Source organism: Myxocyprinus asiaticus, chromosome 4 (assembly GCF_019703515.2).
Source record: "Myxocyprinus asiaticus isolate MX2 ecotype Aquarium Trade chromosome 4, UBuf_Myxa_2, whole genome shotgun sequence".
NCBI classification, from domain to species: Eukaryota; Metazoa; Chordata; class Actinopteri; order Cypriniformes; family Catostomidae; genus Myxocyprinus; species Myxocyprinus asiaticus.
In genome coordinates, this window is record NC_059347.1 from 48,537,454 (window position 1) to 48,554,978 (window position 17,525).

Sequence of the window (17,525 nt, forward strand, 5' to 3'; positions counted from 1 at the left end):
TAGACCAGTCCTCTTGTTTACAAAAATGTCAGTGCATGTGCAGTGTGGTGGCAGAAAGCCCACTGACTGTTGCGTTAGATTTGACAGATTAGATGATTAAACGAAAGTATGACACAGAACCATCATAAATACAAACATATTCTTAGCGATACAATTACTATAATAAAATGAGTTCATAACAAACATGTAATCATGTTCGCTTTAAATTTTTGCTGCAAAGTTGTGAGTTGAAATGATCTCCTCAGTCCAGTCAGCTCTGTTGATGGCTTGAAGCCACAGTAGTCAACGAGAGCCCTCGGAATCATTTTTCAACAACGTAATCTGATAAAAGTTTATTTTTTACGCATGATTTTTGCCACCACTTCCGTGTTTGACATAAGCGGTGACATTGCCAAAGCATTGGTCTATTGCACCACGTCTTGCTAGAAAGCAAGTGACTAAAGAGAAGTGTCACAATATAGGCTACATACTTTAGGCTATATGCATTCTTAATGAATTCATTTAGAGTTTTAATGTTCTATTAACTTATTTAAAAAAAAGGAAACACATAAATGCACAATGAAATATAAGAAACATGTCCAGAGTCATCCAAGTAGTCTCAGCGGTTTTGTATTTACTAGCTAAAGAATTATTTAATGTGTTCTTTTTATTAAAAATATTGCAAAAGTGGTCTTAAATTTCTCTTTTATTTGGCCTTAAAGTCTTAAAAAGTCTTACATTTCATTCCTTCGAACCTGCAGAAACTCTGTAAATTGGTGAATGAGTTATTTAAATTATTAGGAGTGCTTGTTAATGCATGTAAGGATTTGAACAAACCCCTAACCCTAAATATTAAGCATGGCACATATCTTATACAGTTTGTGCTACAGGCAGAAATGATACCACAAATCGTAAAGGGAGTGATCTCTTTTGACGTGGGCTTTCAGTTAGCAATGTCCTAGTAACCACCCAGGGGCCGGTTGCATACACCTAGCGATTAACGTCCAACAATTAGTATGACCAATTAAAGGTGCCAGAGAAAGCCTGTTGCATAAAACAAGCTTATATCTGTCTTTAATAAGACAGGCTGATTAGCATTGCTTTGTGGCAAAAGTAAAGGCGTGTCCTAAATCACACACTTCTGCAATATTCTGGTATGCTCAAACTGTAAATGCAACAAAAAGAATTGTTCCATGAGTACCCGAATGATGCACCTCTTCAACCAACAAAACGGAGTATAGAATGTTGGAGTGTAGAATGTTGCAATCATGCTTGCGGCTTGCCATACATAGCGAAAGGGGCAGATTTACCTGGCTACATTTCTGGTCTTACAAAACAATTGTAAATAATGGAGACTGTAGCATCTGTAGAAGTTCAGTGAAGACAGCACCTTACAAATGTTGACTGAATGCTTTATCATCATCCCACACGTTGTGAATATGTATGTTGTTTGAGATACAAGTGTTGAACTGAGGTTGGCTAACATGCTAAAGCTAGTGTCACTTCCATCAGCTATTAAATGGCAAATGTTTACATTTAGTAAAAAAAATGTTTAAGTGTCATTTGAGACGATGCTACACTTTGAAAATTCAGATATTCTAAGGCGGAATGCATAGTATATATTGTATGTGCATAGTGTATAGTGTGTCATTTGGGACACAGCTTTTGACACTGGCTGAGTTCGGAATAGCATAGTAATACTACCATACTACTCTTACTATTTCTGCGACAGACAGATATGGCAGAAGTAATAAGTGTAGTATGGGTTGTATGCCATTCCAAACTCAGCAACTAAACGACTTTAAACAATATGGCCGACAGTGGGCTCTCAGTGGGACTGAAAATAGAACACAAAACACCCTAGTATATTTGCACAGGCAAAAACCTCTCACATTTAAACATGCAAAAATGCAATAAATTTGTTGTTGTCACATTTTAAGGATGTATGTATGTATTTTTGCTCTTTAGATGGGAGTGCCATCTTTAAGGGATGTTTCAAGAGGCCGGAGAATGTGACCCTGGCACTTCCAGTTTGTGCCGTCATTCAAAACATGTCAGTGGACAAGTGTGTAGACATGTGCACAGAGAAAGTGAGTATGCAATATATACTTTTGCATTTCTGTTTAATGGGGCTAGTGGCTCAGAATTTTACAAATGTACAAACCTCATAAATAATGAATAGAAAATAAAACAGCTCATATAATGTTTAGTTTGATTTCTTGAACTTGATGATTTTCTTAAGGTTAAAGGTATAATTCACCCAAAAATGAATATTCTCTCATCATCTACTCACGCTCATGTCATCTCAAATCAAATCCCTTTATTGTCACTCAACCATATACACAAGTGCAACAGTGGGTGAAAGTCTTGGGTGCAGTTCCAAGCAACATGACAATACAATAAACATCTAATTTACACATAACACAATTAACACATCTTGTTTATACAACACAATATACACATAATAATATACAATATACAGTATACAATATACACAAAATAAGATAAGACTTATCTATGTAATCAGTTGGAAATAAATATGCAAGTGTTGTGTTGACATTCGGCTGTCGGTTGATAGTCAGTTGCCAGTGTGTTATTTAGAGAAGTATAAAATGTGAGAGTCCAGTCTGAGACTCTCACATATCTCACAATATGCATCGTGAGCAATCAAGAGTTCAAATGTCTGATCGTTTGGGGGAAGAAGATGCCATGAAGTCGGCTGGTGCGGGTCCTGATGCTGCAATACCGCCTACCTGATGGTAGCAGTAGCAGTGGGAGCAGCCCATGGCTAGGGTGGCTGGAGTCTCTGATGATTCTCCGAGCATCCCAGATGTGTTCGAATTTCCTTCATCAGCAGAACACAAAGGAAGATTTTTAGAACAATATTTCAGCTCTGTAGGTTCATACAATGCAAGTGAATTGTGATCAGACTTTTGTAGCTCCAAAAATCACATAAAGGAAACATAGAAGTAATCTAAAAGATTCCAGTGGTTAAATCCATATCTTCAGAAGCGATAAAATACTCTGAATATCCACTTTCACTTTTACATCTGACAGTCACATGTGGTGCCTGTTTAGTTTCACTTTCACATCTGAAAGTGAAAGCTGAAGTGGAGATTTAGAGTGAAAAGGACTTAAATATTGTTTCTCACCCACACCTATTATATTGCTTCTGAAGATATGGATTTAAACACTGGAGATATTTGGATTAATTTTATGTTTAATTCATGTTATTTTTTTGAGCTACAAAAGTTTGATCACCATTCACTTGCATGTATGGACCTACAGAGCTGATATATTTTTCTTTATATTTGACATATTTGCTGCAGGAAGAAAGTCATACACATCTGGCATTGCACGAGGGTGAGTAAATGATGAGAGAACTTTCATTTTTGGGAGAACTATCCCTTTAAGCACATCCTTTCCCCAGCCGTGTGTTTAAAAGACCAAAAAATTAAAAAGGTCTTATTTTGCACCCCATTCGTGGAAAGTTATATTTGGGTTTGTTTTTGTGTGAGTCTGTCAAACTCTATATAGTCTCTTCCTCTGTGTGATTTAGGAATATTCTCTGGCAGCGTTGGCTGGGGAAAAATGTCACTGTGGATTTCCCACTCCTCTGTTTACCCTACACGAGCACGAGGACGAGGAAATGTGTCTGCAGCGATGCGCAGGAGAAGACTTTGAGAGCTGTGGGAATAGTGACTTCTTTGTAGTGTACCAGACACAAGTGCAGGGTAATGTCAGCTTGTTTTGACTAAAACATTGTACTCAAGCTGACCCACAGGCAGCATGCATGCAAAATCTTATCATCATAGTGGTTTGATTTTAAAACAAGCATGTCACATGCCACTCTGTACAATCTCATTGGTTGACTTCACTAAAAAAAAAAAAAAAAACATGCAAACTGATTGCCTTTAAAAATAAGTAAAAATACTTATTTGGCTCAAATTAAGTACTTGTACTGTAAGTACTTGTGTCACTATATTCACCTCATGTGGTCTTATCCAGAGTGAACCTATCCATTTAAGTAAGGTTAACTAGTTAGTAGTACACAAAACTCAGATCTGTGATTAAAGGTATCATTGTTTTTACATAATAATTTAAATTGAATTAGATAAAAATTATTTTTAAAAAGAAGCTATTTTAGCACCTGGTATTTTTAGGGAAACTATGACTTCTGAGCACTTCTTAGTGCACATAAAGCTGTACTTTTGTTAATTATTTACATTCGTATTGAGAGAAATAGCTTTTATTCAACAGGACCAGAGACCCTGAAGTTCACTAAAGCACTACTACCAGCTACAGGACAACTAATCAAAATCAGTCAAAAGAGCTAAAACCTGCAAAAATTCTTAATAACAGCTTCTTTGTGTCTCCATAATTTCCAAACATGCATTCTCCACAGCTTGAATTTTGTACTTCATTTTGAGTTTTTGGCATTACAATTTTTTATTTGAAGTATTTTGGGGCCAAAGAATTTAAGGAACATAGAAATTTGAGTTATGATCCCAAAATGTGACATTTCAAGAAATGTTTAATTAGTAACACTTTGTTTTTATTAATGACAGGGTTTGCAGTATAACTAGCAAGAATAGCAACACATTAAGCTTAAGTAAAAAAATTTTGATAACTGTTAGTATTTACAGTTCAGGTCACCATCGAAGCAAAAAAAAATCCCTCACTCTGTGCAGCTTCGACATTCTCTCTTCTCGGTTTTATGAGTGTGTGTGCACGTGTGTGTATGCATTTGTGAGTGAGAACTTGTGGCCACATATCAGTTAATGTTTATCTTACAGGTTGAGCCCCTTGTCTGCTAGATTCACACTTCCTCTGTACTTCCTCCGACTTTTTTAACAAATTCAGCATAAACAGTGTGAATGCTTAGAGTTTGCTTTGGGTTCAACTGTGCTGAAAGCTGTTGTTCCCACATATGTAAATTTGTCACTGAGTTGAAAACATTTTATACATTTGTAATTCATAATATGTTTTTTTTAATGCATTAAGGTTTTTAAAAAATGCACCATTGTGACACTTGTTTACTGCAACTGGCCTGCTTGGCAAGCCACACCTTCCCCAGAAATGCACGCATACTGTCAAATACACAAAACCAAGCAAGAACACTCTGTACACTTTAAGGGAGGAGGAATTGACATTTTTTTCTAATGTTTATTTAATTATTTGTGCTAAGAAATGTTTACACACAAGGTTTATGCAGGAAATTATACAATATCTTAAAAAATAAAACAAATAGTAAAATACAAAATAGTAAAAAAAATATAGAATTAAATTAAATATAATATACTGTTGGAATTATACCAAGTTGGAACTAACATACTATAAGTGGTCAGTATTGTATGTGTGGTCTATGGGCAAAGTAAGTTATATTGTACTGTATATAGAAAAGGTTCAGATGCTTTGTAATAGGTCATAGGTCAAATGTTGCGGGATGTTCATTTTTCCTTTTTAGGAATTGACGTTTTTTATATATATATACTGTATATATTTTTCAGCACCCTCCCTGCTGAAAAAACCAGCATTGCTGGTCACCAGCTTATGTTATGTTTTAGGTGTTCTGGTGTCCCCACAAGGAGTTTAAACTAGCTTAACCAGCTTCATCATAAAGATCATTCTGGTCAACCAGCTAGTAAAAAGCATGGATTTGCTGGTCCACCAGCTAGATCAGCACCAAACCAGCCTCGACCAGCATGGGAAGCTGGTCTTTTCAGCAGGGATGGCCTTATACTGAGTTCTTTCTTACAATATTTAAAGGGATACAAATGAAAATTCTCTCATCAGTTACTCTCATGCCATCCCTTTCTTTCTTATGCTGAACAGAAACAAAGATTTTTAGAATAATATGTCAGCTCTATAGGTCCATGTAATGCCAGTGAAGGGGTACCAACATTTTGAAGCTCTGATCTGTATTGATCTGTTTCTCACCCCAACCTACAGTATCATATGGATTATGGATTTAGCCACTGGAGTCATGTGAGTTACTTTTATGCTGCCTGTTGGTACCCATTCACTTGCATTGTATGGACCTACAGAGCTGAGATGTTCTTCTTAAAATCTTCATTTGTATTCTGCTGAAGAAAGAAAGTCATACACATCTGGGATGGCATCAAGGTGAGTAAATGATAAGAGAATTTTCATTTTTGGGTAAACTATGCCTTTAATAAAATTATAATTTTTATCACATCTTATTATCTTATTATCACATCTATTTATTCACTCCCTAATCACTCCCTAATCAATGTACAAACTCATCTAATTTCATCCTGTTATTTTGGTACAGATGTCATCCACTCTGTGGTTCAAATTCTGTATGGTCATCATGTACTGTTCTGTTTCAAACCAAAGTTGAAACCTAAGCAAGAAAACATCTGACAAGAGTGAATCAGATGTTTTCAAGAGCAGATTCTAAGACCAACAAATCTCACTTCATCAAAGTTAGAAAAACAAACCATCATGGTGATGTTGGCATGAAAAAACTGTCTTTACCTCTGTCATGTTGCTTAAACCCAGATCAACCACTGTGCACACAGTACCAGTTCATGGTTTTGGGTTTGTTTTTTTTAGCACCCATGAACATGTGTTATTGGCCTAAACTTCTTTTTCAAAACAGCATGGATCTTCACTACCCCGTGCTAATAAATCTGTAGTAGCTTTATTAACACTGCAGGACTTGTTTATGTACAGGTATGTAGTGCATGTAAAAGATGTTATTCAAATATACTGTAGTTATTAAAAAGAGTGCCTACTTACAAAGGTGCACACTGTGAGAAAAGAAAAAAAACTTGGCTGAGGAAAGATGGCAAGCAATGCATACAATGTCTTTTTCAAAGACATTAAATGGATAGGTCATGTACTCAATCTCATGTAATTCCAAACCTGTATGACTTTCCATGGAACACAAAATATTTTTTAAGAATGCTCACACTGCTGTTTTCCATAGAACAAAAAAATAGATCATAAAGAATCTTCAAAAAGGACAAATTAGCACCATAAAAGTAGTTCGTAAAACTACTGCTCTATATTCCAAGTGTTTTGAAGCAATATTAACAACTTAGTGTGACGAACAGACTGAATTAATTCAACCATACCTTTAAAGGAGTAGTTCACCAAAAAATGGAAATTCTCTCATCATTTACTCACCCTCATGGCATCCCAGACAGTGCTCGTATTGAATCAAGTCTTGATAAAGAACAAAAAAATATATACATTTTCAATCAAATGTTATATAACAAAGAGAGATAAGCTACTATTCTTCTTTTAAATGGCTTACTCCAAGTAATACTTGATTTAGAGGGTGACAAAGCAGCAGACCCAAAAGGATAAGGCAAATATACCAGGGGACTACATATATGGCACTTGAAGACCCGTAAAAGCATGTGGATTCAAAATACATTGAAATGTCTCAAAAACTGTAGAAAATAATCAGATGGCTTCCAGACTCACTAAGATTTCACAATATTACTGTTTTTACTGTATTTTGGATCAAATCAATGCAGGCTTGGTGAGCAGAAGAGACTTTTGAACTTTTGAACAGTAGTGTACATCCAACAGAATAATTCTAGCATTATTTACCAGTGTAGTATTTACTACCCTAAAAACAAGTGGGTGATTGATGTGACACTTTGTGATAATAATGTTTGTTCCAAAAGACTTGTTTAAATGCATGAAACTAGTTTATTAGATATTAAAAATATAAATTGTGACAAGACAGGCTGTCAGTCTGTGTGTTAGTGTTGGTGGGGATTTTTCAACGATTTCAGTGCAGTTACATTGTTACGTCAGTAGCGGTCAAGGGACAGTTATGAGTCAGTCAGTCAGCAGACTATTCAACCATTTCAGTCAAAAAGGCTGCTTTATTCAGGAACAAATAATGCTATGGTTATCAATATGTCAATCATTGCTATTTCAAGAGTGAATCCCGCATTTATATGCGGATGTAATTCCCGAAACTTTGCAGCGTGTACGTGGCCATTGGTACGTACATGAAAAACAAGCAGCATGAAAAACAAGTTTTATTCAAATTCTGAATGGATTATATATAGCATAGAAAGTGCACAATGAGCGCTCCCTTTATAATCATTAAAAGCTGTCACTCATCTTCATCACGATCTCTAGCACCCCCGTAGAACCAGGCCTATTAATAATGAAAAATTAGTAAGCCTAAATGTTTCCAATTTATGCAAGGAATACAAAAGCCCTGATATGGAGTGGATAGATATAGTAGAAAGATATAGAGAGAGAGAAAATTACCCCTCAAAAAAGTCAGTAAGAAGCTTTCTCTTCCCGACTGCGAGTGGAGGTTTATTATTCTCCATTTTTTAGCTAAAGTTAGCTTCACCGGAGCGGCGCCAAGCAAGCAGTCATGTCAACGATGTCATGCGCTTAGCGGTCTTTAGATGTGGGGCGGGGGGTTTACATTTTAAAGAGACATGACAACTAGCCTATAAACAAACTTGATATAAATTATTGTAAATAATTAATTCACAAAATTTACTCTTTCCACTGCATGAATTGAATCAGATTTGTCATTATTATTTTTACTAAAATATAAGTATCTTGGGGACCCCCCTAAGTCTATTTTTTTTACTTCTTATGGGGGGGTCCCGGATCCCCCCCAGCCCCCCCTCAATTCGAGCACTGATCCCAGATGTAGATGACTTTCTATCTTCTGAAGAACACAAAGAAAGATTTTTGAAAGAATATCTGCTTAAAATGGGTCCTTACAATGCAAATGAATGATGTTCAGGCCTTTGAAGCTCAAAAAGTACATAAAGGTAGCATTAAAGTAATCCATAAGATACTATTGGTTAAATCTATGTCTTCAGAAACTATATGATAGGCCTAGGTGAGAAACAGATCAGTATTTAAGTCCTTTTTTACTATCAGTCTCCACTTTCACATTCTTTCACATTCATAAAGTGAAAGTGGATATTTATAGCAAAAAAGGACTTACATTTTGGTATGTTTCTCACCCACACTTATCATATTTTGAAGACATGGATTTAACCACTGGAGTCATATGGATTACTTTTGTGCTGCCTTTATGTGATTTTCGGAGCTTCAAAGGTCTGGTCACCATTAATTTGCATTGTAAGGACCTATAGAGCTGAGATATTCTTCTAAAAAACTTAGTTTGAGTTCGGCAGAACAAAGAAAGTCATACACATCTGTGATGGCGTAAGGGTGAGTAAATGATGAGAGAATTTTCATTTTTGGGTGAACTATCCCTTTAACAGATGGTTTCACAAGACTATTAATAGAAGATATCTGCTAGTGGCTGATGGAGCATTTGAGCAGTTGCAAATACAGTATGTGTGCTTCTATGATCACCCCAAATATTTTAAAATTTGTGTCTTGTTTGTGCAAAGAGACATTTCTACTCTCTTTCAAAGACTGCAGTCTTCAATTTTTGGTTTTTCTTAATGAGTCTTTCTGAGGATTTTTCACTTTAATGTCTTATATATACGTGTGCCAACATGTGCCCATGTAAAACAAGTCCTTCTTTATCTCTACAGATAATCGCTGCATGGACCGGCGCTTTTTACCCACTCGCACCAAGAAGCTAATGGCACTGGCTAGTTTCCCAGGTGCTGGGAATACCTGGGCCCGTCACCTTATTGAACTGGCCACTGGCTACTACACTGGGAGCTACTACTTTGATGGCTCACTGTACAGCAAAGGTGAACTTCTGCTAAATAATTTTCTGGGCATCTTTTCCTGCCTTGGTTGCTCATTTTCTTTCTTTTTCTATGTCTTTCTTTGGATATACAGGTTTTAAAGGGGAGAGAGATCACTGGCGCAGTGGTAGAACTATATGTATCAAGACTCATGAGAGTGGCAGGAAAGAGATTGAGGCCTTTGACGGCAGCATCCTCATGATGCGGAACCCTTACAAAGCCCTCATGGCTGAATTTAACCGAAAGTACGGCGGCCATATTGGATTCGCCTCCCAAGCTCACTGGAGGGGGAAAGGTAAGAGAAAAGAGATGGACCCTAGAAGGTCCCCAGAATAAAACTGCTTTCTTTTCATTTATCTAGTGGCACTTTCCCTATTGAGCACAGAAGAAAGACTTGTTATCTTGGGATATTGAACATCCCTGTAAACGTTTTTATTTGTTGTTTGTGTTTTAGAACAAAATTTTCTGTTACAACTCTGCATGAATACTTCTGTAGAGATTTTAGAGGCTGTTTCTCTTTTCTTGGAAAAACTTTCCATTTTCTGCATGACGCTGAATATTAGGGATAAGCAGATTGTATTTTCCCACGCAGATCACAGCTGCTGTACCACAGCCTAGAGTATATACTCATTAGTCTCATAAAAATTCCATGACTTCCTATAATGAGATATTTTCCTTTCATAACTTTGTGTGAAACATCTACAGAAGACTAATGCAGAGAAAGTAAAATAATTTAATGCCAGTTTTTCACAGTTGAGCCTTAATGCAATCGTACTTTACCAGAAGGAAAATTTTGTCCCATTTCATTGATCAAAAGTTTGTGAAGTACTTTTGTTTTCAGTAAATAGATGTGCAACATTGTCCTTACCCCAATGAAATCCAGTTTTAAGCAATGTTGCATTTTGTTCTTCTGCTTTATTTTCTTCGTTTGATGCTCTTGACTTTTTAGTGTCTTGTTTTTTTTTTTTAAATGAGAACTTCATGATCTTTATGTTTTCTTTTCATATTTGATTGGGTTTATCGGATATTGATGACTGGTGTCTTTAAACACAATGCTTTTTTTTTTTTTTTTTTTTACGAAAACACATTCCTTGTTGTTGTTTATGGAGCTAGAATATTGACTAAAAGATTTGAATTAGAATTTTAGACATGTGGCATTTAACAAAATTGAATTTTCCATGGCGTATTTTATAGTTTTGAATTTGAATTTTGTAAATTTCAATTCTAGACATGTATTTAAGAAAATTTAATTGTTTTGGGGCATATTTTATAGATTTGTATTTTTGAACAGCAGATTTTGTGTTCTGATTCTGAAATTAGCCTTAAATATTCAGATTATAAAATTACAGCTGAAGAGGAAATTCAGTATTCAAAATTCAATGTAGAATTCAATATTCAAAATTCGAAACGCAGAAATTCAGATCTTACAGAAAGTAGGCCAGAGGTCAAGCTTCCAGATTTCACAGAGAAAAGTAAAGGCTTTCAGAAAAGTCGAACTCAACATTTTGGCCAATCACAGAGCTAATATGGCAATTCCAGCATTACGAATGTGACATTTGTAGTGAAAACGTAAAATTTAACATCATATATCAGGTACCCATGACCAGTATATATCAAACCATTTCAATGAATAATCATAGACACCTGCAGATAAAGTCCAGACATCAGAAAATGTTCAGTCTAAACAAGTTTTCTTCCACTTTTGATCGGGAAATGAACTTGCATTACAGACGTGACTGAAGTGGACATGAGTTTTTGGGAAACCACACACTTTGTAAAAACTCTGAATTGAAAGTAGTATTGAATAGTACCAGCCACATAATGTAGAAGGTTTGACACTCCTAAGAACATGTTGTAATTATTTTTTATTTATTGTTGTTTTCTCATTAATGAGGAAAACACATCATTATGGACATGACAGTTGTGAAAGCAGCACTTACTTGGTGAGGGGAAAATCATCCAAAATGCTAAAACTTGTAGACTTTGATCTCTGAGACATCTGAATGATATAACCATCAAGGCTGCATAGATGGATTTAAATAAGATTGAAATCGCGATATGGCCTTGCACAAATCCTAACCTGCTAAAGGTTGCATTTTTAAATATATATAGTCTGCATTGACTGCTTCAGACAGCGTTGCCTGAGCGAGTGGCGCCCTGGCGGGAGTAAAAGCAAGTAGTGCAGCAATTATGTTTTGTCATTTTACAGTTCAAATCGCAAAGTGTGTCAAAATGGTCCCTTCCCAAATGCTGGCTATAAATGCAGTAGCTTGAAACAAGTCACAGATCAAAGCAATAGTCAGTCATCTATCAGAATAATCATAGTAAAAGAAGGAGAGCTGATGTTTGTGATTCTCTCATTGACATACAGTTCATATGATTTGATATGAAGCATCCATAACGGTCACGTCCGTAACGTATTTTCATGGGTGTTAAACAGGGAGAGCATTTGTTCATCATACTCAACATCAACATAAGTTAGCTTTGTACAGAAATTATCAACTTATTTGAATTAATATTGTGTTAGTGATATAATCTTAACCTCTAAAACATTATGGATGTGACAGTGCTGAAACATGATTTCATAAATTTGGCTCTTATAATGTAAAAAAAAGCGCTGTTATGACAATGTGTGCATATTTTGCAGATCTGCAAAATCTGCTGTTTAAAAATATAAATATATAAAATACGCCACAAATTTTTTTTAATTTTCTTAAATGCCACATGCCTAAAATTTGAAATTTACAAAATTCAAATCTTTTAATCATTAACCTCTAAAACGTAGTTCCATGTCACACCTGAGACTTATGCCTTAGGGGCCACTAGAGGATGCTAGGAGTTTAAGAGATTTTTGGTTTTGATTGTTGTGACTGATTGTTCCCAGCTGTTTCTCGTTTACCTTGTTTGCCACAATGTATTTATTGTCCTTGTTTTTGCTTGTGGCTTGGTCAGTTGTTGTTTCCTGTTATCCCCATGGATGTAATGTTTGTTCAGTTCCTGGTTTTTAGCTTTATTTGGTTCCTTTGTTTTCCAAGTTTTGTATCCGGACTCGTTTTCTTTTTAAATCAAAGCTGCACTTAGATCCTGCTCTCTTGACTCTTCCTGCATTCATTACAGAACAACTGACCAGCAACCATGGATCTAGCAGCTTTGTAACTGCTGCATCTCAAACAGAGAGACCTAACCATAGAGCAGTACATGGAACGTTTCTGCAGTCTCGCCCAGGATTTTGATTGGGGAGAGCTTTGTTTTAAGGACATCTATCGCCTTGGACTCAATGAGCCGGAAAAGTCCTGCATGCCTAGAGGCAGGTGTGAACTCTCTTTAGTAGAGTTCATTGACCTTGCTTTGAGGTTCACATTCTCCCCTTACACTGTGGGGTATGGCGGGAACCCCGTGCCGCTACCGGCGCCCACGCCTGCCGCAGCCAACGAGCCAGGTCTTGAAGCCTCATCCGTCCCAGAGCCAGCGTTGCCAGCCTTGTCCATCCCAGAGCCAGCGTTCACGCCCGCTTCATCCCTAGTGGAATTTTCGGGGGGGGGGGCACCTCCCGCGGCTCCACCTTCGGAGTCTCTCACAGCTGTGCTCACGGCTGTCCGGAAGCAGAAGAGAAGGGCTCCTACTCCCCTGTCACTACCCGTGCTCACGACCACGGAGGTCATTCCCCTGACATTGCCCATGCTCACGACCACAGAGGTCATATCCCAGTTTCTGCCAGCGCTCCTGAGTATGGTGACTCCGCCCTCAGAGTCTTCCACGGCTCCGCCCGCTCTCCCAGAGACTCTTCTTACAGTGGCTGTGCCCACTCCTAATGCACCCCTGACCCAGTCCCGGCCCTGTGGCTGCCTCCCAGGCCGCCTGACCCAGTCCCGGCCCTGTGGCATGATTTTGGGCGGGACTTACTGTTTGACCTCCTATGGACTGATGGGAGGAGCATTTAGGAAACCTGTCGGAAAACCATTCTGCCATTCTGTTGGTGATGTAAGGGGCTAAGAAATTAAACAATTTCTGGGAAATTCACTAAGAATGAAATTGCACCCAGTAAAAACACTGGTTATTTGCATATACTGTCTGAGCTGCTTAAGCTCACGATTCATAGAATTATGTACAAACACGGCCACAAAATTATAATGCTGTTTTCTCCATTTCATCATTGTTTTAGGAATTACTACAGATATGATCAACAGAAAATGTGTACAAACATCTCTTTTAAAGAAAAAAAATTTCCGCCTGCTTTCATTCAGCAGTAATAGCGCGATGTAAATTGCGGCAGGCATATTTTGTAAATAAAGTGCAATCTATAATAAGCCTAATTTACACAGAAAGGAGGCATGTTTGCAGGGAAAGGAATGACAATGACTTAATTTAAATACAAATTCAAAACATAGAGCAATTTCAGTGCTGATTGTGCCTGCTTAAACTAGATTACTGAATAAGATGCACGCTTTTGCACTGAATTGTCAAGCGCAAAAAAGGTGCAGCTGTTTAGTGAATTTGCCTCTTAATCTTTAAACTCTGTCTTTCTCTCTCTCAATCAGAGTGGCCAGAGTTTGTGAAGAACTACGCTCCATGGTGGGCATCCCACACACTAGACTGGCTAAAACATGGGAAGAAAATTCACGTGGTGCACTTTGAGGAGTTAAAGCGGGACCTTTTCACTCAGTTAAAGGGCATGGTTATCTTTTTGGGCCTGGAGGTCTCAGAGGAACGTCTACTGTGTGTGGAAGGACAAAAAGATGGGAACTTCAAACGTTCTGGGCTGAGAAAGCTGGAATATGACCCTTACACGCCTGAAATGCGTGCCACCATTGATGGGCTCATTAAGACTGTAGACGCAGCACTCAAAAAGAGAAAACTGTCTGGTGTACCTGAGGAGTACAGGCCGAGATGATACTCATCTTTTACACTTCACAGCAGACACACACACTTTCAGCTTTGAGTATTTTTTTTTTATATTATCTTTTTTCCCCTTTTTAGAATTTTAAACTGTATGTTTATTGTTGTTCCCCATGTTTGTGTACAGTTTTAAAGAAATAGCACACAGAAAATGAAAAGTCATTATTTACTCACGCTCATGGCACACAATGTTGTCATATGTCTTCAGAAGACTTGGAATATAGTGCACGAGCTAGAAAGCTCCAGTACACATCCATTGTAATTTCATAGAAAAGAGCCACCAGTACATTATTCAGAACTGCTTCTTTTGTGTTTCACAGAAGAAAGAAAGTCATACAGGTTTGGTGCAAGATGAGGGTGAGGACTGTAAATGATGACAGAATTTTCATTTATGGGTGAAATAATCATTTTTTCATAATTTCAATTTTTATTTTTTTTTATAATTAGAATTTCTTTTATAATTTTATGTATTCCACAAAAGAACACTGAAATATAACTGGTGTCGTCACCTCCAAACAAAGAAAGACAATCATCAATGATCTTAAGATCATTACAAGAAATGGGCTGATACAACAATTCGGCTTTTGTTCATTTGGCATTAAATTAAATAACCATCGGGCCGTCTTCCTTAAAGGGATAGATCACCCAAAAATGAAAAATTCTGTCATCGTTTATTCAACCTTGTGTTGTTCCTAACCTGTATGTTTTACTTTCTTCCATGGAACACAAAAGCTGGAATGTTAAGGACTGACAACCTCAGTCACCTTTCACTTTCATTGCATCTTTTTTCCACACAATGAGAGTAAATGGTGACTAAGGATGTTATTCCAACATTATCGCACAGGGTCTGGAACAACATTAAGATTAGGAAATGATGACAACATTTTCGGGGGAACTATCCCTTTAACTCAGTATCACAAATTAAGTTTTTCATCCCAGGCAATGATTATTTATGCTGTCTATGAAGGCTTATATTCTATAATATTAGTTAGACATTACAGTAGATGGACACAAGTGTTTCCCCTGCACACATCACACCGGCCTTTTCAGCCACCTCTAAAGACAATGATCCCTTAAACACTTTAGTCACATTTGGATTATATTGTGATTTCTTCTGTTTTAAACCTGTACCCCAGTTTCCTGTCCCCACAAAGATTTGGACATTGCCTTCAGATGTTATGGTGCTTCTTGTAATTGATTAAAGAAATAGCTAAGAACAACAAAAACCTATGCCACTAGTATTAGATAAATGCATGGACAACTCATAAACATGACATATTGTCTGGTACAAGCCTTCAGTGATTTGCAGCCAAGTTACAAATATAAAATCCTTATTGCTCTTCTGTTTCTGCTGGATCTGTTTAGAACACTTCATTGAAATTATTTACTTTTTTATTTTTAAGTGAGGTTTTGTGAGGTTGAGAGAATTGTTGCGGTCAAGTAGGACTCGTATATCCTCAGGTGCATAGAGCAAAAAAAAAAAATGTATATCCAAAATCCACAGCAGAAGCTGTCCGCACACTGAATGAAAAATAAAAATAAAATATTGAAAAGTGAAAAAGTGCAATGTGCAGTGAGTTAAAAACAGACCAGTAAGCAGATGTTTCAGCCCATAGCTTTTTCCAGTGCTCAGAAAATGTATTTTTAATAGACCTTCTTGGTCTGTTCTTCATTCAGTGTGGACAGCATCTGTTGTGGATTTCAGAGAGGTTTTAGGACATTTTGCAGTGGGAAATAATAATAAAGTAACCCATGTTTATAAAGAGAATGGGGGCTTCTTGTAAATTGCTTGAAATAGCACAATGACTGACCCTTTTAGAGTTCCACCCCTTTCTCCATCACATGTACAGTTATCTATTAAGCAAAAACCAACCGAGTCTCATGAAAATCCATACATGTTTTACGAGTTGGCTATTTCATATGATTTCATACGAGTTTGTTCGTATAAATTTGTACGATTCCATCACGTGCAAATGCCCAGATGTCTAATGCAGAAGTAGGCGCGAGTTTCGAGGACAAGGCATTAAGGACATGCTTATTAATATTATGTCCTAACCCAAAACCCCTTATCTAGACCTATCCGATCAATAGAGTGTGTAAACATGATAGGAACCTGTTGTGTGTGACAGAAGCAAGTGTCGCGTATTAGATGGAAACGATGTCCAGCGACGTCATTGGCTGTAGTGAAAGTCGTACAAATTCATACGAGTGCAGTCGTACGATATCATACAATTTAGCCAAATTTAGAAAAGTCATATGAATCCTTACGATTTCGCCATGAGAATGTGTAGGCAAAAACCCCTTCTCTACCAATTTGTATCCCAATTTAGATAATGACAGCAGTTACAGAGCTGCACTGAAATAATGTGTACTTTCCATTTCCCTTGACCTCATATAATTCCTCCCAAAATATCAATATATACTGTGAATCATGGTGTGGATGCTATTGTAAACTTGTTCTCTAGAAATTGTTCACAATTGTTCTTTTTGTTTTTAGAGTTTTAATTGTGAAGAATTTTTATTTATTCAAAACTGCAAGTCAACACTAGAATCTATAAATTAGAAAATAATCAAGAAATTAGGGGTGAAAGCAAGTATGAATTAACATGTGTAAGAGACTCTCAGAGATTCTAAACATCAATCAGTAACTTCCTGCTTGTCAGCTCGAGACCTAACAAATAACATTTAATACATGTAAATACACATATATTTTTGCAATGCTCAAAACGAGAACTACGTGACTTTAAAAGATAGAAGAGTATCACCTCTATTTTTGAAAAGGCTTTCAAATTTGATCATCACATTCTTTCTGTTTCAAAAAGGAATAAAACTGAAGTGTCTTTCTGAATGTATTTTGTATGGAATAAATGTAAGAAATTTATATCAAATAAAACAATTAGAAAGTAATTGTCAACAGTGCAAAGGAAATAAAATGGTTGGAACAATTTTATTTTTTAT

The 17,525-nt window shown here is 36.8% G+C and overlaps 1 protein-coding gene across 3 annotated transcripts in view; it reads left to right on the forward strand.

Annotated features, from left to right (window-relative positions):
* Positions 1–17,517, forward strand: part of wscd2 (WSC domain containing 2) — a 104,346-nt gene extending 86,829 nt beyond the window's left edge. For all 3 annotated transcript variants that reach the window (XM_051695856.1, XM_051695857.1, XM_051695858.1), the window contains 5 exons: positions 1,948–2,069; positions 3,539–3,713; positions 9,510–9,674; positions 9,766–9,966; positions 14,210–17,517. In XM_051695856.1, the coding sequence (XP_051551816.1) occupies positions 1,948–2,069; positions 3,539–3,713; positions 9,510–9,674; positions 9,766–9,966; positions 14,210–14,562 (1,016 nt within the window). In that variant the 3' untranslated portion in view covers positions 14,563–17,517. The remainder of the gene's footprint in view (positions 1–1,947; positions 2,070–3,538; positions 3,714–9,509; positions 9,675–9,765; positions 9,967–14,209) is intronic.
* Positions 17,518–17,525: the final 8 nt, after the last annotated feature.